General features: G+C 33.7%; 1 protein-coding gene across 2 annotated transcripts; it reads left to right on the top strand.

The window, feature by feature from the left end:
• Positions 1-12994: 12994 nt before the first annotated feature.
• Positions 12995-18682, top strand: LOC113770671 (probable beta-1,3-galactosyltransferase 2). Of its 2 annotated transcripts, none has more exons than XM_027315205.1 (11): positions 12995-13463; positions 14167-14263; positions 14359-14432; positions 14544-14755; positions 14876-14939; positions 15702-15774; positions 15874-15994; positions 16848-16935; positions 17026-17151; positions 17257-17366; positions 18232-18682. In XM_027315205.1, exons 1-11 carry the CDS (start codon positions 13348-13350, stop codon positions 18378-18380), a joined length of 1230 nt encoding a protein of 409 aa, XP_027171006.1. In that variant the 5' UTR covers positions 12995-13347; the 3' UTR covers positions 18381-18682. The 2 variants fall into 2 exon arrangements, with proteins under 2 accessions (XP_027171006.1, XP_027171007.1); XM_027315206.1 differs by having other exon boundaries at positions 14365-14432.
• Positions 18683-22245: the final 3563 nt, after the last annotated feature.

Consider the following 22245-nt stretch of genomic DNA (forward strand, 5'->3'; position numbering starts at 1 on the left):
CCAAGAAAAAATTTAATAAGTCTAATCTTTTATTGAGTTTGGTTGAATTTGGATCTAAATATTATGTCCAAATTAAATGTAAGTCGAATTTAGATCTTATTAGGCTCAAATCAACAATTCTATTGATTTCTTGAGAGCCAATAGCAGTAATTCATCACTTAAACTATAGCTTTCTTTTTTATTTAGTAAATTTTTGTACTGTTGTGATATTTGCTACTTCTCATGCCAAGTAGTCAGATTCTTGGTTTAGCTATCCCAATATCTCTAATATATTACCTACATGCTGACTTGCGGTCTTTTTTGATTAAACATACATGGGTGGTTTCAATGACAAATCATGCCTTTTGTATGCTTCATTAGTTTAAACTCTACTTGAACTAACTACCATCATTTTTTAGTCTATTTTCTTCTTTCTAGTAGGTTCATATACGACTCATGAAACAAATCGATTTGTTTACCTATTTGGATTTTTTTTATAGAAAAAAGAAATTTTATTAATCTGAGATAATGTCCACAACAAGTTTGATAACAATAAAATCTAGAAGAAAGTTCCTCCACATTCAATCATAAAAAATAGAACAAACTTATTTAGCAAGACAATGTGCAACATTGTTCAACTTTCTAGGCACCTATGATGCTTCCCAGATTGCAACTTCTATTTGGATTCCAAAGCTGTATTTCTATTCAAATCTGGTCACTATGATCAAAGGGAGTCGACAAATCTTATTACGAGCAAATTGAGGACCTTTGAAAATCTATTGACTATTGATCATGTTTTATTACTATTTTTATGTACTTTGAACTAATTGGATATATTATTATTAAAAAAATTCTTGATTTATGTACTTTTCAATGAACTATTACTGGTTCATGTATAGTTTTATTTTATGATCTTGTGAATTTTAAATTAGCTTTAAAACTTAATAGTTATAGTAATTATATTAAAGAAATTACGTAGCAATAAATGAGTTTGGCCTAAACCCAAATTAGATTTACAACCTGAATGTTTTGTGAATCTGGTATGAATTTCACATTTATCATCCCGAAACTTATAACTCGAAATTCGAAAGTAATACTAACTATATGAGTCGAGTTTGAACTTATTAAAATCCGATTCAGATGGCCTGATTAATAAGCCGACCCACTACCACCACTACCAATCATCGTCCCTCCATTCCTCCACCACTATTATTGGCCACTCCTCCCCCCCCCCTCCACTTTGTTCTCTCCTCCTCCCTCTTCCTCTTCTTTCTCTCCTTTCCTTCTGCCTCCTTCCTACTCTCTTCTTCCCTCTTTTCCCTCCCAAGCCCCTCCCCTCCTTTCCACTTTCTAGTCGTGGTTGGAGAGGATAGGAGGAGGGAGGATGAAGAGGGAGGAAGAGAGTTGGTAGCAGTGGAGGAGGGGAGGGGCAATGGTGGATGGTGGATGGTGGATGTTGGTGAAAATTTTAAAAATATTTTAAAATACCTTAATAAAATTTTATATTTTCAAAATACTCCAAAATACATATAAAAAACACTTAATCCAAATGGACCATCTATGGTAGAAAATGTTTAACATACATTACTATAATAATTTTTTAAAAAAAAAATACCCCAAAAACACCTAATCTATATGGACCCTCTATTTTTTCAAAAAATTCTCCTTCTCTCTCCCCCACCAATTGCCAGGCGCTACCAACAACCGCTGCCACCTGCACCGGTACAAATGAGAAAAATGGATCACCGAGGTGATGGACTTCTTTTCATTCATATTCCTCCGCAATCTGCAAACACACACGGGTCCAGGTCATTAAGCCCAACGCGCACTCACATTTGTTGAAATCTTTTTTCGAGCTGCAAGTGTCGCCCAAGTTGGTTATTTTCTACAATTGGAGTTCTTGTTTTTGAATCAAGATGGTACAGAACAGAGAGAACGGATTCTACAATGACTCAAGCTTAGATAATTCTGCCTCATTAGAAATTGATCAACCTATAAAATGATTGTCATCACAAAAGAATTCTGAAGTTGGAGTTAGTTTTCTAGGAAAAAGCTAGAAACTTCTAACTTCTTTTTGGGAGAAAATAAAAACCAAATTTAAAAAAGTCCTTCAAGAAAAACACGTTCAATTTTTCCTGAGAAAGAAAATTGAACGAACAAGAGTTTAACTTTTTTTTGGCGAATTTGTTTGGATAAGAGTTTATTTGGATGATTTATTTGAGATATTTACTGTAGCACTTTTTGTGATGTGATGTGTGTGAAATAAAAAGGTGATTGGAAAGACAAAAAGGTGATTGAGATTTGTGAGGCAAAATTTTTTTTTCCAAATTCTCTCTATAATCCTTCATTTGCTTTCACTTTACATTCAAAACTATTATTGGTACTGTTGTTCATTTTCTTATCATTGAAATAGTTTTTGGAAAAATAATTTAACAGAAATGAAAGATTTGACGGTTGCCATTTTATTCCAAATGCAGGTATTCTTGGGAGTTGGGACTTGTCAGTACAATTGATCCTGGAATTATTCCTAGAAATGATCCAACGTTCATCGTTTGTTTTAGGAACAATTGAAGCTGGTAAAAGTAGAAGGAGATCAAGGGTAATTGTCATAAATGGGATAGAGGTGAAGTTAAAGTATTGTAAGATTTATAACATTTATCCCTCACCAAGAACTTTTCAGTGTGCAATTTTTAACAATTGCTTCCAACAATTTGATCACCATTGCCCCTGAATTGGTCATGGCGTAGGACTGGTATGCATGATCCCAACTCTGCAATTCCTTCCGGCATTAAATGAATTCGCTAACCATATTCTTTTAATTTTTTTTTCTTTAATGCAGAGAAATTATCTGCTTGATGTCATGTTTCTGTTTACAGGATTGCTTTTATTTACCTTCATAGTATTTATCTCCTCATGTAAAAACACTGCATCACGAATTGTCCGCAGATGGAAATGGGGTGGCTGGATTGTTAAGAAATTACCCAGAGAAACTGGCATTGACATTATTCAGTTTTGCAGCCATGTCTGTTCTTGCTGGCCTATCTTGTCATCTTGTTTATCTAGTTTTATAAACTTATGTTTGCCCTTCATACTTCCATTCTACAGTTATATCATCAAGGTTGATCTCAAAATTGCAATCTTTTCTAGAGGATCTGAATATATGTTATATCATTTCAATTGAACGTGAAATGTAAATTTTGTACATATAGCACGTGTCTAGATTCACTAGCGTATATATAGCACTATCAGTGTATGAAAGATTTACCGTTGAGAATCTTCACCACTCCTGTTCTTGGAACAAATATCTAGTATGTGCTTTGAGGAAATTTCAACAAATTATGATGTAAACCTTGCATTTTGTCTATGCATCTTAGGCATCTTATGAGCATTTTCAAAAAGTATGTGAGCTTGGAAAAACCCCACAACAAGGGATCCTAAACCACATTTAGGAGGCTCTGCTTGCTTCACAACCACCCTCTAGAGTCAACTTCAGAGGATTCAATGATGTCAGCATCAAATGATCTTATTGGATATTTAATACGTTTGGTAGATGATTTCCTTGTTTCCTCCAATACATTAGTCCCACTTATAAAACAATAATGTGCCATGGTTTGGCAGCTGATTTTCTCGTCTTAGATTGATTACAAACTGGACAAGGATGGATAGCTTATAAGATTTTCAGGCCCTCTTCAATTAGTGACTACATATTCATACTTGGCCTCATTTTCTACAGAATTGTGCTCTATTTAGTGCCAGCTAAACTGTGTTTATGTAAGTTTTCTAGGTTTGGAGGATACTTTAATTTCGTCATCACTCATCAGCATCTGCAATTAAGGGACTAATGCATCAGTATTTAAAAAACTGTGTTAAACTTAATGCAACTGTTTGTGATCTTCAATTTTATAGGGCTTTTTGAAAATCTTCAAATTTTTAAGGATGAAAATCAGAATTTTCTAAAACTTTGGGTGAAAGCAGTTGGAGACCTTTTAGGTCCCATTTTTTGTGCTACCATTGCCATTAAATTCCTAGACAAATTAGAAATTATGCCAAAATCCCTTTCACACTTGTAGTCTTTTCTCTTTACTTGGGATTTTCCCCTATTTAGTATAACTAACAATTCAGTATCTGCATGTAAGAGAAGTTCTTTTGTTATTACCGGAAACCCCCAAATGTTATGTTGTTTTCACTTTGCCCCCTTAATTTTTTATTTAATCATCAAATGTGCCTTCCATTGAAATATCTTTTATTTCACTCGAGGCAACGAAGAACATATTCTAAGAAAGGAGAGAAAGCAACATGAAAAAGAAAAGAGAAAAAAGAAAATTATAAAACAGCAAAAAAAAAAAAGAAGTGGTGCTATACTTTGTCTCACGAGAGGTATAATGACATTTAAACAAAAAAAAAAAAAAAATTTAAACATACTTAAGATGGTACGGTCATGTAGGGTGGTATAGAGTAATTAGCACATTAGGTTCAAAATTGTTGGACTATTTTATGAGGTTCATGGAGACTCCAAACCTTATACGGGAAAAGGAGAAAAGAGATGGCCAAATTAGGGACCTCATGATGGTTATGGCAATGCCCTTGCTAATTGAGTTGAGTCTTAATGAAGAAACTATTGCATTCTTTGGTGCCAAAAAAGAACAAAAATATCTGATGATGATTTTTTTTTTCAAGCAAGTCCCTTAGTCCGGACTTGGGTTGCAATATTTCGTTTCTACATCTATCAATTTGATCATTAGGTTGACATGTGCAAATCTCCATGGCACATCACATGATTCCTGGATGCGTAGAACATATAGCTTTAATCACATGATTCTTGTAATCAAGTTAATTTGACAAGCCAGAATTCACGATCAATTCATCATTCAACACGTACATTACATTATTAATTACTACCCCAACTTACATAGAGAATAATTGTCATTTGCTTCTTGCTCTTTGATGCTGGCAAATGATTAATGAGCCTTAAAATACTATAAACTCTGAATTAGCAGTTGCTGTTGAAGATTAATTAGTTTGAATATGACATTGACCACTTCTTTATTTCTTCTTAATGATTAGAGAATGAGTTGTCAATCTCATCCTTTCTATCTTAGTATTGATTTGGAACAATTCTTGATCCCAAACCTATTCTCGACTAGTTAAACAAATGGTCTCGTTTAATTTCAAAATTCAATAAATTGGAAATATATTTGTATGAAAATCTTTACATTTCCCTTAAGAGTAAGAACTAAAAATTTCATGATATATTGAAAATAAGTAAGGATCCATAAAGAAATAAATGTAGAGTTAAAATCTTCCATCCATTGCCCATCCATCTCTTTCATGTAGGTATGTGAAGAAGGTCCCATCTCCCATGCATATGTGGGTGAACAAAGTGCAGCTTAAAGGACCACATTCATCTCATACTCACCATCGCTTATACTGCATGCAGCTGTAGTCTTGGAGCCTTCCCAAGCAACGCTACCTCCCAAATAAAGACGTCATTATTCCAAGTATTAAAACAACTTCGTTATAAAAAGCGATTGAAAATATATGAGATATATCTGCGATCAACACAAACATGAAAATCGTCAGCAAAATAGAAGATGCGTCATCTTTTACTTTGTTTCTGTCACATATAGATCTGAAATTTGTTAAAAAAAAAAAAATGATGCGTCATCTGTCACTTTGTTTCTATCGCATAGAGTCGTATATAAATTAGTCTTCCTGCCTATGCTTTTATCACATTAATACATTCTCTACATTTTTGTATTTTGTATAAATGACTTCTTTGCCTTTAACGCTTGAGTTGCTCTTAAAGTTGGCTCAGGCATTTACCCAGAATTCGAATTAACTAGTCAATTTCGAGTGTCTCTCCAGGGCAAAATTTTAAGATTGAAGAAAACATCGACACAAAGAAGAGAATGTGTGCATGTAAATTAATCCCTTTAATTTTTAAATCTGTTAGATTACAAAGTAGAGAAACTTATTTGGTAGTTGGAGCAAGGAATTGATTCAGAAATATAGAATGGAAATATGTATCCCCCACCCAACTAAAGGAAAAAGGAAACACCCTCTAGAACTTGCATATAAAGTAAGGAAAAAGTTAAATGTAAAAGAAAGCCTTTCAACTTCCAGTTTGGTCCAAATTGATTTGGACTGAGGAGCTCATGGGATCACATGCACAAAGGCAACCCCAACCCTCTACCTACTGTTCGGTGCACTGTATAAAAGCATTAAATGGTATTTAGAGGAACTCATAGAGGACTCGAAGTGACTAGGATCCGTACCAGATCAAGCAAGGTATCTAATACCAAATCCAACGAATTCATTAGTTTCAGTTTTAGTTTAATTTTGATTAGCACTTCAAAAAATCAAGCACTAATTTTTCTTTCCCTTTGAAAAAATTCTTGTTTGGATTGTCATTTTTCTCCAAAAAATTTTTGTATTTTCGTGAACACATTTCTAAAGCATTACAGTATATATTTCCACGAAAATTCCAAAAAGTAGCAATCCAAACGGGCAAATATCCAGGGAATTTGCTATAGCCCATCTTTTTTATACAATTTTTTTTATTAGTTTCATAGATACAGATTGAAGGAATTAGGTTGTACTTGGAGAAACAATATATTTCACGAAAAAAAATGGACTTTGTCTTGGTGGTTTATACAGAAAAGTATAGTATTGTTCTTGAAATTGTTTTGAGGCATTTTGTTCTTTGAAATGTTAACCAGCTGAGATCTTATTATTGATGCATGTTAACACAATACATTTATTCCCAAAGGTCATTTCTTGCAAGATATATGTGTTTCTTTTGTGTAGAATCACATGCAAACTAGACCTATATCAATAATCCAACCTGAATCCACATTAAATTGTCTGTTTTCTTAAGTAAAAGAATTGAAATGCAGAATCTAACATGCTGTACGTTAGCGTCCTTGAGATTAGAGATCTGACTTCCAATAAAACAATAATAATTTTCTTAATTAATCCAAACTTAAACATCCCTTTTGGAATCTTATCGATCAAGAATTTTTCGAAAATCGGGTAAAATTCAACTTCATTAATAGCAATCACCAAAAAATGGTGAATTTAAACAATTGATGAGAGTAAAAAATTATAATGTGTTTTCCGACCTCTGATTACTGTTCCCATCCTCAACCGACCAATAGCGTCAGCTTCGCTACCCAAGTTTATCCAATTAATTTTATAATGAAATTGTAAACCCTATGGAGTATTTGTTAATGAAAGTTCAAGGTTTTGTTTAATGCATATTAAGGAACTAATAGTACATTATTGGCTAATTGCTTAGATTAAGGAGATAAATCCAAGATGCATGTTCTCTAGGGTTTCACTTCCAATAAGATTATAGCGGTAAACTGAATTCCTTAAGCTTTGAATTAATAACATAAAGATTTGAGAGTTGCTTGCATCAATGCCGGAAGCATCTAAACAAACAGAAAAGTGTGATATGCTAATTTGCATTTCAGATTTGTACTGCCTGGTGGCTACATTGGCGTCACAAGGATAGCTTAATTGCTTAAAAAAAAAAAACAGGTTTATTTAATTACTTTATTGTAGTAGATTTTCTATTAACTAAACTAGTGTAATGGCTCGGTGTTGCTTTTAATTTTTTGTACAAGAACGACATTGATGTATTTCAAAGAAATTCTCTAGCTCTGCCATGCATGTTCTCTTATAGAAGAATTTGCTCATGATTATTGGTCAGAAATTGTTGGGAGATACAATCAAGTTAGTTTGAAAAAAAAATTAAATTTACTACTATGATGAACTTATAAAAGTAACCAAGTACGTTAGTAGAAATGGTTGGGAGATACAACGTTAATCTTTCTCAAAAAGTAACCAAGTGCCTGCTTCATTTGGATCGAAGGATTTGACGAAAAATTTGAAATTCATCTAAATTACTCTAATTATTTAGATTATTTAACAGATTTTTAAATTTATAATTCATCAATTACCAAAATATATTTTAAATGCCATAATAATTTATAATTTATAAATTCAAATGCCTTCTAAATAATCTAAATAATTAGTAGGATTCGAGAGGATTTCAAACCCTTGTCGAATCTCTCATTCCAAACGAAGCTCTAGAATTTAAATTCTAACATCGATTGCCTTATGAATAATTTGGAGTATTTGACAGTCCAATATGCTTTACATCCCTATAGAAATTGTTTCTCAAAGGAAAGTTTTACTCAACTAATATCACATGCATTACCAAAATATTCTTCTCCTAATGGTCTCATAATGTCTCAAGAAAATGATTGCACATAAAAGTCCTGCATCCAGCTACAGCCTACTTTCACATTGCTTGTCTTCCACTAAAAAAAACAAGGAAATTTTGTCACAATAATTGCCAACAAAAAATAAAATAAACAATGAAAAAGAAGAAAGGGATGTGTCGAGTTTTGAGTTGAACAAATGATTCAAAAGAAAGATTAGACACACGTATATGGGAAGACCATGTACAAGAAAAGACTTAAAGTTATTATTGAAATTTTGGGACAGTCCCATTTGGATGGTTATTTTTTGACGTTTTTTTTTAAAAAATATAATAATTTAATATATGTAAAATAAAAAAATGATTGAAAAATATAATTAAAAAATATAAATATTTTTTGAAAAAAAAGTTTCAATTCAAGCATTTCTTTTTCCTTTTTCCAATTCTCAAATTTCCCTCTTCTCTGTTGAAAAAAAAAACGTTGAGAGGGACTTGATCTAATAACTAAGATTCAGAACTTAAGAATAAAAGTCTTGATTCAAATTTCTATTCTCTTCACCGCTTTTTAAATTCCATTGTTTCTCGCTGCAAAAAAAATTAAAAAAAAAAAAAGAAAGAGAAAAAGGAAAAGACCGTGAGTGATCACAACATTGTGGGACGTGTCAGATGTGAGCTCGTGAGGTGGGGGCCCAAGCTCGTACAGAAATCTCCAGCATCCACGTGAGAAAGAATGGACGGTGTCAGTTGACCGACGGATAAAGCAAAGGTGGCTTCACAATGAATCAAAGCCACAAGTTACAAATTCACACATTTCCAAAGGCTTCAGAAACATCACGTGCCCTTCAAAAGTTTTTAGCTCGGCCCAGTTGGAATGTCACGTGCCGTCAATCATTTGTTGCTCAATTGGGTCCGGGCCCAAAATTCTTCTTTATTTAATCTTTAGACTCTTCTTCTTGTTCTTTTTATCCCCTCTCTTTTTGAAGATCTTATTTGATTTTCATCTTTTTGACTGGATTTTCCAGTTTTTTAGATGCTTATTGTCTACAAAAGAATGAAACAGGATAGTAAAATTTCTATTCCATTTTCTTTTAATGATTGTAGAGGTTCAAATAGTCTGTTTGGATTGAAGATTATTTGAGAAGTTTCGTTTATGATTCGTTTGGATTAAAAGATTTGACGAATAATTTGAAAATATCTCAAATCACTCTAGTTTATTTGGATTAATTGGTAAGTATTTAGAGTTATAATCTATCAATTATTTAATTTTATTTAAGCATTAAAATAATTAGTGGATTATAAATCCAATTACCTCCTACGTAATTAAAACAATCTTGATATATTTGAGAGAATTTCAAATTTTTTTGTTAAATCCTTCAATTAAAATACAGTCTATATTATATTACTTGGAAAATAATATAAAAATAATGTGCTTAGGAAATAATAAAAAAAAATCATTCTCAACATAAAAGACCAAATACGTGACCATATAATCTTGTCAATGGATGTCATTGTCTGAATTTGGTACGAGTACAAGTATATTGTGCCTCTAACCTCTTCAACAACTGCATCTTTGGTTGGCCTAATCTTTCATCGTTGTATCTGCCAAACAAATCACATAGTAATACTAGTATATTAAGGATATATCCAAGTTTATGATTTTAACATACACGAAAGAAATATAAATTTCCTACCCTTGATAGCTTGATCTTCTCAAAATTCAAAATAATGAGTATAGTTCTATAGGGGGCAAGTTGAAAAAGGAAGGTGATATAGGTAATTTTACTAGCTGACAAGAAAATGGTAGGTTATGGTTACAATTTTCCCCTTTGGATTACAATTCTAAAATAATTACGTTATAGCATTTTCTGAAATGTGATGTATGTAAAGTTACTGAAATTATTTGACTGTGATTAGAAAATGTGCTTGGAGAATATGCAAAATAATTTTTTAAAAAGTGTCTCAATCTTGGGATCTTAGGTTTAACTTTCTTCAATGCACTCAAAAAACACTCCAATAATTTCTTTTTTTTTTAAGAATTAAAAAACATCACAATAGATGAATAATATACATATGCTGTACGAGAAGAAGTCGTCCGAAGTCAAAAGAGAATAATGTTTATTATATTCTATAATAAACAAGAAAACAGCGAATTTGTGCTGGTGATTACCTCCTAGGACACGTTATAGCCTCCCTAGTATATGATATCGTAGTTTTAGGAGCGGTTCCCAAAGTGGAATGATAACTCAAAATTTGTATATAACCCCACCTAATCTTCGAGATTAATTCGCCTAATCATGGGCTAATTATAGTTATACACAAATGTTTTCTTTTTCCTGAAATTAAGGTGAAGTCATAAGCAAACCAGCAAAGCAGTCAACAAAACTTTGTGTCCAAAGGGATTAATTACATCAAGTCAACTGAATTTGTTGAATAAACTATTTCTTGACCAAACCCTCGTATTATAAACCGGGTCTTTCTTTATCAATCCAAGAAAGCAAAGGAAGTAAAATATATCACAGAACATGGTCAACTAGCTACACTGTTGACTCGCTAACTTGCGTAATCCTCTATTAATCCTCTATGGTTAAACTAAACATTAAACTAATTAACAGCTATTATTTACATATAATGTCCAGCAATATGGTTCAAGAATTCAGGTCATGTTAATGGAATTAGGAAATGTTCTTTTTCACCTTTCTAGATGCAATAAGGATTTACATAAAACGTATAGAAATTACATAAGTTTTAATTTTTTAAACCTCCTACCATCTCTACATCCTTTTTATCCTCAACTATCAAGTTCAAGATTGGGATTCGAACCCTGAATTCACAGCAGAAAGAACTCTGAAAACCATTTTCTAGTCACATAATATATATGTAAGTACCCGGACATGTAAATTACTATACACTACATATATACGTATGAAATTAGCAAGTCATTTTCACAATTACGTACATGTCATCCAACGAGGACCACGCAGTCAACCTTCTCATTCATTTCAACAAAAAAAAAAAAAAAACCATCTCATTCCTATTTAATAGTTTACCATGTGTTCCACATATTTTTATTTGTAAGACATGTATGTGGGTCTATTAATAAATTCTTGTGCTTCTTTAGCCAAGGACAAAGACTTATGTATCCAATTGGCAAGTCAGGGAAAAGGAAAAGGAAAAAAAAATGAAAACAGAAATACAAAGGCAGCTTCATTGAATGTGATGCTCTCATGCTCGCTTTAGGACTTCGGTTAACAACCTCAATCTTCATAAGAACAAACTTTTTTTCACGCTTAAACAAGAATTAACTTTTTATAAACTGACAGTTGCTACTAAAGGTTAAAAGAAAAACTCACAAAAGCAACATGCTGGGTAAACCATTGAGTATTTTTTTTCTTTTTATTCAGTTGTAAGTGTGTTCATGAATATACGTATGCATGTATGTATATATGTGTATATGTATATATGTTAGTAGGTTTTATCCGTCCAACTGAAAAAAGTTGAGATACAAAACAAATAAAAAAAGAAAATTCAATGTTTATTGTTTTACAAAATTTGGATATGTTGAGGGAAGTTATGCTTTCAAAATTCTAGAAAATCCTAGAATAATAAAGAATTTTGGTGATATCCTTGCAATCTAATAAAATAGTGCATAATACAATGCTAATATCAAAGACTTCTAGTAGGTTTGATTCTCATTAAATGTCGTACACCTACGCATTTGGTACTGTGCGTACATAAAGTCAATTGACGAGTTGAGAATGCAACAATAAACAAGAACCAATCTACCGCGATCACTGGAGGGGTAGTAGGGAGGATGATATATGAATTTGAGAGGCTATATGATAAAAGTGGAAATATCTATTCCATTATTTATGAACAATTCCCCAAAAAAAAAAATTAAGAGATTGGCTCAATAATTAAGAGAAGGCTCTTAAAATTTTTCTCAATTTTAATTTCAGAGTTCGAATATTGTGATTAGTCGTTACTAGTGAGGGAAGGGATAGGAGGATTAGAAAGAAAAAAAAAAAAAAAAAGAGAATCGTGAGCAGTGAATGGGGTGAGAATCTAGTTCCTCGCACCAAAAGAAAAAAAGAGAAGATAAACAAAAGAATCAAATTCATCTGTTTCATCTATTAAAATATTCTCATTTTACTATATAGTCTTTTTTTTTCAATATTTAATAGTAGCTGGACCTATAAACTCACTAGAAACTCTAATTCATTTTTTTTTTTAGATTTTAGAAAAAAAGATAGAATTATAACAAACATTCTCAAGAACTTTGGATTTCTATTAAGGTTGATTTTCTAGAAATTGAAAATCACAAATCTAGAACATATTCATGTAATGAATTCTTATAACCATAACTAATTTTGTAAAATCATAATTAAAAAGTCGGCTTCGAGCAAAAAAAAAGAAAAGAAAATGATAATAGTTGAGATAATATAAAATAAGAGTTCGACTAGCCACCCATTATATGGGACAAATAAATTTCGAAGCTCTTTTCTCAATTTGACAACAATGTCTAATGATTTCTCTGATTTATTATTAAAGAATAGCATTTAGTTTTCTTTTTTCTTCATGAAGAAGACAGGATGGGATAATGAAAGCTGCCCATAAATTCACATTCAAGAAGATGTGAGGCACTTATGCAATAGTAAAAGCAGTTAAAGGACTATTTTAATAGGGAAGGTTCGGAAAATGACTGTTTGGTAAAATTGGAAAATTATAGAAACGAGCAGTTAGGAAGTCTTCTCTCACTTCTGTTCCAAGTGCCTTCCCTGCAAAGTGTGCTACGAAGGCACTGTTAAAAGGGAGACAGAAAGAGAGAGAGAGACAGGTAGAGAGAGGAGGAGAGATAATAACAAAGCAAAAGATAAAAGAAAGAAGGCAACAAATTAGAAGTGCAAACAAGGCATCCTTTTCCAGCATTTAATAGTTTGCAGGCTCTGTTTTTTCCAGAATTTTCTGAGTTAGTACTGGTTTCTGGAGCTGACTTTCTTGTTAGAAACTCTGATTGAATTCTGAGCATTAGGGGGAATTTTGATTCTGGGCTCTTTTGTTTTGGTTCGTTTGTCGCATTTGGCAGATGGGTTTTTGGTGAAATTCCATTTGGTTGAGTGAGACGTGAGAGAATTGTATAGGAAATGTCTTTCAAGAGCAGAGGAGGAGAGCAGCAACCATCGAGAAGCGTCATATCTCAAAAATGGACTATTTTTCTCTGTATTGGTAGTTTCTGTGTTGGAATGTTTTTCACTAATAGGTAAAATTTGAATCTTTTTTTGCAAATACAAATCTTCTGTCGGTTTCTTGAATTTTGCTGAGTTACGATTTTTTCTTGATGTCGGTTTTTAGTTGTTGTGGGCTATCCAGTTCTTTAGACTGCATTTTTGGTATTTGATAAAATTTGCAGCTTGTTCGGATACAATTCGTTGCTGTTTCGAGGAAATTCGCGCGTGTTTCAGTATTTTCTTGATGATTGAACCGTACCATTTCATGGTGATATGTATTTCTCAATAAGTTGGGAGGTATTATAAGTTTTGAGTCATTTTGGTGTTTGAATTCAATGATGGAGGCTGAATTGAGTGGATTGTCGATTGGTATTTAGCAATTTCACGAATTATAATCTCTCGTCTTGTGTTTTGCGTCTTGTTATGTTTTTGACTCATGCATGATGGCTTGAATTTGTTTATTTGTTGGCCAGGGTAGATTTTAGATCTGAACTGGGGAATTTTCTTTTAAATGCCTTTATCTCTAACAAAATCTTCATCTAATGTATTTTATACTTCCCTATCTAAGTTTTCATGTTTCATGCCGACTTCTCTTTCTTCTTCTCGACTTCTTTTTATCTGTGTCTATATTGCATACTTTGTTTGTTTTTCAGTTTTGGCGTAGCTTTTGCGTGTTTGCACATTTCCAATATTGATATAGGATAAGTTTACAATATTGAACATCATTGTGGACAGAATGTGGGCGGTGCCTGAATCAAAGGGTATCACAAGAAGTGCAGGAGTAGAAGGAGAGAGCCTAAACTTAGTTTCAGAGGGTTGTAATCCTAAATTTGTGAGTACAATCTGTTCTTGACGGTACTATGTCCCTTACAGCTGAATTTACTCTGATATTTTTTCTTGATTATATTGTGATGATTCTGCTTCCAGTTGCAGCAGAAGTATGTAAAAAGGGATTCTAAGGACATTTTGGGAGAACCCTCTAAAAGTCAGCAAGCCATACAGTGGGTTCTCTTCCGTTTTTCTTTTCGGCTTAAAATGTCTTATTTTCTTGGTGCACCTCAGTTGACATTGATTTCTTCAAATTGATCTTTCTTCTTATTTCTATGTTGTAGGACATTGGACAAGACAATTTCAAATTTGGAGATGAAGTTAGCTGCTGCTAAGGCAGCTCAAGAGTCGATTCTCAGCGGATCTCCAATATCTGAAGACATGGAGAAGACTGGATCGTCTGGCAGAAGAAAATATTTTATGGTTGTGGGAATAAATACTGCATTTAGCAGCCGAAAAAGAAGGGACTCTGTTCGTGCAACATGGATGCCCCAAGGTTTGTGCGTGCTTTCTGCTTCCCTTTTCACCTCCCAGAGATCTAGGACAATTTTCTGTTAGTCCAACTTATTTCTCTGAACTGGTACTGGATAAAGTAATGCTTCAAATTGTAAAATAGGTGAAAAAAGAAGGAAAATGGAAGAAGAGAAAGGAGTCATCATTCGCTTTGTTATTGGTCACAGGTGATTTCTACATTCTTTGGACGTTTCAGTTATCATACTTGTTACTTCATCGTGTTTATGAACGCGTTTGTTTGAGTTCATCATATTGCACCTGTTCTGTGCCAACACTTCTTTACATTGAAACAACTTCTTTAAATATTATTAGCTGAATATAAAGACCATCTCCAAAAATGGAAATGCACAGAAATAGTTACATTCTCCAATTGATCCAGAGGATGTAGTGGAAGGATTCTGTCCTTCAAAAATTTTCGTGTTTGAGGTTCAGAGCAAGTATAATCTGACTAACTTCCAAAATGCCAAAATTAATATGATTCTGATTTTTTTCTTTTAGCTTTGCATCGAATTCTCTCCTTCAATTTCCTTAAATTGGAAAAAGCCAAGATCTGCTGAGAGCTTTCTCACATTGGATTTGTCACACTGACGTAGAAAAGGCCCCGTTTTTGGTAATTCTTTGGTTGGAATGGGGGAAAGATCATACTCTTATGTATTCCAAGCAAAAATCTGAATCTCTGCACTGCTAATTTTAACTGTATGTGTGAAAGCTTTGTATCCTTTTTAGTTCCAGAATATCATGTAAGCAGGCATGCTTGAGTTGAGTAGATAGAGCAACGGTTGATATTTTCTTTCTGATTTTGGATCATACGCTGAAATTACTCTCTAGGATTTCTTGTGCTTCATCTTCTTGATGCAGGTCTATAACACGTATTCCTTTTCTATCTCTGTCCTTTTATCTTATTTGATTTCTCTACTTTGACAATGCAGTGCCACGTTAGGAGGAATACTGGACAGAGCTATTGAAGCTGAGAACAAGAAGCATGGAGATTTCATGAGGCTGGTAATGGTTCTTATGCTCATCTTGCTGAAAATGCTGCAACAGACCGCTTCTGTCCCTTGTACAGACTAGATCATATTTTCATTTCTGCCACCTGAGCAGGATCATGTTGAGGGATACCTTGAATTATCTGCAAAGACAAAGTCTTACTTTGCTACTGCTGTTACTATGTGGGATGCAGAGTACTATGTCAAAGTTGACGATGATGTGCATGTAAATATAGGTACGTGAGGGCTTATAAGACTCTTACTTTTCCTATATGAACTGCAGCATTTTCAGATTTAATTTGTTTCTTGCATGTTTTGAATTTATTCTATTCTTTATTTGGTAGGGTTTAAGATGATCCCTGTAGGAGAATAGTTTTCTGTAGAAATGTTTTAGAGCAATTCTACTTCTCTTTATTTTATTTGATTAATATTTTAGAGTTGATACCCTCCCTTGAAAGGTCTGTTGCACACCAATACTACTTCACTGCCTTTTGCACCACAAATTCCAGTGAGCAACTTTTACCTACCACTTTCGTCGCTGCTATTGCCGTCACTACATCCACAGCTATGTCATTGGTCATAGCTGCTACAAAATGACACTGCAGTGAAAATAGTAGTGGTGAAGACAGTAATCCGGTGGTTTTAAACATGTGCCATTGTTGATTCTTGGTGATACAGATGTGAATTAATGGTTGTAGAGATAAGTAACAACTTACCTTTGGCGGCTGGGGATTGGAACTAATGCAGGAGGCCAAAAACAATCAATGGGTTGAAAAAGTATGTTTGAGTGCCAGTTCAGATGTTCCTTCATATGGGCTTTATGGTGTTTTAAAAATGAGTTATGCCCCCTGAAATTTGATGGTCATTCTTAGACTAGACAATGATTATGAGAAAGATAATCTCTAAAGCAATTGGGTTATAATCTTTTAAGCAATGGGTCATTTTTCTTGTAAAAAGGATATTAGGTGTGAGCACATCCCAGTGAAACAACGCCAGTTGTATTATAGCTTCATACAAATTCTAGCATCTCCTTATCCATTATGTTTGTTGACATGATCTAATCTTTTTTTTTTCTTGAAATTGTTGCAGCAACACTTGGTGATACTTTAGCAAGGCATAGGAAGAAACCAAGGATATATATTGGTTGCATGAAATCTGGACCAGTGCTTGCTCAGAAGTATGTATAAAATCGCATCCATGTTGATGTGCGTTGAATATTGAGAAGTAGCTTTAGCATCTAACATTCTACTTGGACTAAATTGAACAGGGGAGTAAGATATCATGAACCAGAATATTGGAAATTTGGGGAGGCAGGAAACAAGTACTTCCGTCATGCTACAGGACAATTATATGCCATTTCAAAAGATTTGGCTACTTATATTTCTGTCAACCAGTTAAGTGTTCTTGTGAAAAGTAGCCTTGCGATTAGAATCGAGGCATTTTGCGATTTTCACTTTCCTGAGGAAAGTTTTGATCATTATCTGCATGATGTATACAGGCATGTACTGCACAAGTATGCTAATGAAGATGTGTCTTTGGGATCTTGGTTTATTGGGCTTGATGTGCTGCATATTGATGATCGCAGATTATGCTGTGGAACTCCGCCTGGTAAGCAGCTTCTTCTGCATAGTTTTCCAGTGTTCATATATTCCTTGTTTAAAAATTATGCAGAACTTACCATATAGATGCTAATTCTGATCAACCAAGTAGTGTGACATTTTACATGAGTTCAAGCACCACGGAATTTGATATGTCAGACTCTCTTAGATCTTGACAATATGTTGAACACTAAGTCTGGTTTTCCAGAAGGATTCCTTTTGAGCTTTCATTTATATATATGAGTACGGGTGTATATGAAGCAGGCAAATTGACATTACCATCATCATATGACTAAAATTGCCACCTCTAGAACAACTTCTGGAACACTTAGTTCATAGCACAGCCATAATAAATATAATTATCAGCGTTGAACTTCAATATGAATCAAATTGGAAAATCTTCTGGTTGAAGTTTCATAGTAAGATGGAATCTCAAGGGTAACATTATGAGCTTAGCTTTTCTGAGATGTTGACAGGCACTTCTTTGTTCAGTTATGCTAGAAATCACATGTCCACGCACAGATTTTTGTTATGTGGGTTCCAGAAACTGCATTATTCCTGCTTGCCACTTATGAATTGGGGACAGATTTATGTAATAGTGATACTTTGAGCTGGATCTGGGCAACAAACTTTTTTTTTCCGTCTTTCACATGGGGGTCCAAGTGATAATTGATACCTTAAAACAATCTTGGATGTGGGATTTAGTCACATAGGAAAAATTTTGTTACACTTTTACTGCCGAGGACTTTATGCATGGCCACTTTGTTCATCCCAAGCATTCTGTTTTACATAATCATCAATTAATGATGGTCCTACTTTCATGATATCCCTCTTCTGACCAGAGCTTTCCTTTCGTTGATAACTTGTTCCTCTAGATTGTGAATGGAAGGCACAAGCTGGCAATATCTGTGTAGCTTCATTTGACTGGACCTGCAGTGGCATCTGCCGGTCTGTAGATCGGATCAAGGAGGTTCATCGGCGCTGTGGGGAAGGTGAAAATGCTATTTGGACTGCTGCTTTTTAAGAATTACCAGCCATTTCTTCCAATCTCAGGAAGTAAAAGGAACGTGAACTAGGTGCTAGTTTTCTGTGTCATGCAAGAGAATACAGGGTATAGAATGTTATATACACAGTGGAGAGAGAGAGAGAGAGAGACAGAGAGCCTAGCCCTTCTCCATTTTAGTAGAGAAGGTGGCTGCCAAAGCAGTCGATAGCGGGAAAATGGCTTTCAGTGTACCTTTTTTTTACTGCTCAAAAAATGCTAAATTGTAAGACATAGTATGTATAGATAAAAAGTTAATAAATGCAAGATTTTTTGTGCTCTTACTTTCCCTTTTTCTTAGATTTATTACTGTTTCTTTATCTTTTGCAAGTAACTTGATGATGATGGCAATTTTTTTTCTTCTTTACTAGTTACTGCAATTTTTTGTATGCTTTGCCCTGTTGCCCCATATGACTTTCTGATATCATGTATCAGCAGAAGTTCTTGTTTATGGGAAATGGATGGATTTACAGCAAAATCTATCAATTGGATTTGTAAGAAAATCTAGCCCATTTGCCCCCGCCATAGCTGGTGAATTCTTGACTGAGCTTTCCTTAAATAAAGTTAAATTGAAAATTTTCATTCCAATCTTTTGGTGTTTGAAACCTAATACAATTTGTCATCACTCCAAGTCAAGAAATAAACAGAAAAATGAGTATACAAAACAAATTTGAAAGTAAATTCTGCCTGCCTTGCAGTCATGATGCTCAGAAAATCCAAAGCAAATTCAATATCCATGCCTGCACCACATTCTTAAAGTCTATGATCCCTTCTTTCCTTAGCATATTCCATTTATGCAGCCTATGGATGATGTGCTTCATTCCCTGCAGTCACAGTATCAATTTGTTGTAGAAATTAAGCTACTCTGAAACTGACAATCTGTGATATCTCTGCAGTTATGAGCAAGGATTTGCACTAGAACGTGGTATCCTAACTTGTAGACCTTCTTGAAGACCTTATACACTTTTTCACAAGCACATGAAAGTGTTACTGAAAAATCTAGATAACACGCATAATTGAATTGGTAATCTAGTACAATCTCTTTGCTTATCTCACCTGGATTTTGTTAAGGAAAGGATAAAACTATAATTAAGAAGACGAAATCTAGGTGAATTTGACATTAAAGATAAAAAGGCTGAAAGGTGACAAACTGTGATATCTTTTGTGAACAATTTGCAGCTTGCCATGGCACAAAAGATGAAAGGGCTTGATTTCTTTCACTTGTCAAAGTTCTGTACAAATTTGGATATGAAGTCCTTATCAAAAAAGTGAGTCATCTTATTTGATTGTTCGGTTTTTCTAATTACTCAAAAAGATCAATCAAGAAAGGTACAGCAGCTGAATGATAAAGTCATAGTATTAGACATGGATTTTTGTCTTTTCTTTCTCTTGGCCTAACATCATAATGCTACCTAGCTGGATTTTGGAACCAATAATAAGGTAATATGTACTTTGATCTGCTAAAGCATTTACTCTATATGCACAATTCTTCTGTTTTTTTTTTTTTCCCTTTTTATTCCTCCAGGCATTATGTAGGAAACCAACTATGAACCTTGATCAGATAATTTCCTTTGTGCTTTTTGAAGAAAAAGAAGGGACAAAAAAAAAATGAACAGTGCTGCAACTTTAGAAGTAATCAACAAATGCACCTGTAGTTTAGTTGTGATTCTGTGCAGTAACAGGGTCAAACTAACCATCTGCATAGTTGATTTTCCATCTCCCCTTGCTATATCATGCTTGAAAACTTCGTCATATCCCAAAATTGACGTGCCATCAAACATTTTTCACAAGAAAATGAGCATTACATGTAATAAGAAGATATAGGAAAAATTAAAGAAAGTGATGTATGGAACAGAAATAATCTATATATGCTAATTAAGAGGAAGGCAAATTGTCCATGATGAATATAAAGCTTGAAAATATTGGATAAACAATACAACGTGATATTGGCACGGCTCAATAGAAAAGCTGGCTCCATGCAATTCGAACCCTACTTTGCCATTGAACCGCACCAATATCCCGTAAAATCACAATGTTTACAAGCCTTTGTTCCATTTGAAATCCGAGAACCCCTTAACATGATGAAGGATGAACAAGTATTGAGGCAGGAGAAAGGAAAAAGAAGAAGATTTGAAAGAGACATCTCCAGGGACACAAGGGCAACTTTGAAGACAACTGGTTGCTTGGGATGCTTTGTTTCATTGGGAAACTATTGTATAAAAAGAGAGCACGAGTCACATTTCAATGAGATGAAGTTGCATTGAATTCTTCAACTACTAAGCAATTAAGGAAGTTGAAACATTAAAGTTCAGAAGGTGCAGCATATGTGGAAAAGCTCACGCAAAAACAATTGGAGCTTTTACTCTCTGCATTAAATGGTTATGGAGGATGGCAGAGGATGTTGGCTTTCTGTTCAGTCCGAGGCTCCTACCATAGTAGCACAAAATCCCTTTGCCCTTTACACTCTCTTTTTAAGTCTTAACTATTCTTTCGAAGCACAAAAATCATATAATAGGGCATGAATACTGATATACTAATACATACGAGGAAAATATCAAAATAGGTAATGTTGATGGACATTAACTATTTATTATGTCCTTCTTTATGTTTTTATGAGATGATTGCCTTTGTTTTCTGAATCATTAGTATTTCAATATCCGAACTTCTTTAATTTTCATTGCTTTGTTTTTATTTGGAGAAACCGAGTCATAGCTAGAGAAGGTAGTTAGGTAGGTGGCTGAAGGCAAAGAATAAGTCTTATGACTGCGTCAGAACATTTTATATTTAGCTAGTTACAAGTGAAGTATAAGAAGTGTTTTACTAACTAATCTGTACTTCGTTTTCATACCGGTTATAAGAATAAAATCCCTCAAAAAATGTTTATAATTTGTACAGACCTATATATGATACCAAAATGGTTTACTAATTCATAAGGAGATCCAAACTCTTATGCCTCGTTTGAAAAGACAATTTTCATTAAAAAACTTTTGTATTTTTTATAAACATAATTTTAAATCACCTTTTTACTTCATATACGTCAAATCGCTACGATACATTTTTTTTTCAAAAGAAGTTTTGGAGCCCTTAAAGTCTCCGGATGATTAAACAAACCCTTTGAGACAAGAAGAATAAGTTTTTTTTTTTTTTTGAGACAAGAAGAATAAGTTGTTCCTTCATAAATCACCATGCAATAAATTTCACCTGTCCAAAAGAATCCTGCCTTACATTGTCTCGTCCAAATGTCCGCGGATCTAAAGACACTCAATTTACACTTTTTACATGATAAATAGGTAGAGGTCCGTACTTCAGTCTTATAGGTAGGGGTTCATTGCCTAATCCTAAGCTTTTATCAGCAATTCAAATGCAAAAATTCTGCCGAAGAGTTCACATTTTGATCAGGAGTTATGACCAAAAAGATGAAATTTTACACTACTAAGTCTATGACCAAAGAGTTTCTTCCACGTTTCGATGTATTTTATCTTGTTAATTTTCTATATGGCTCTGGACATTTTGTTTTTGTTTTGGACTTTCTTTGGTTTCTTACAAAGTCTAGCCAAGAAAACTTTTGGAAACAGCAACCCTTTTTTTTTCTTTTTTGTTTTGTTTCTGTAAATTAATAAAACGAGTATTTTTTTCATGCTTACTAATGAATTCTATAATTTCTGCTTTCACCTTTCAATCTCTCTTCTCGTTCTTGATATTTCTTTTCTCAAAATTTTCCGTTATAGTTCTTAGGCTACTGGAGCATTAAATACCAACAAGTGATATGATCAAGTGATAATCACAAAAAAGTTAAAGAAATCCATGAATTCTTGTTGAAGCAATTAATCAACATGCACAGAGACAG

This window comes from Coffea eugenioides, chromosome 5 (genome assembly GCF_003713205.1).
Source record: "Coffea eugenioides isolate CCC68of chromosome 5, Ceug_1.0, whole genome shotgun sequence".
NCBI classification, from domain to species: Eukaryota; Viridiplantae; Streptophyta; class Magnoliopsida; order Gentianales; family Rubiaceae; genus Coffea; species Coffea eugenioides.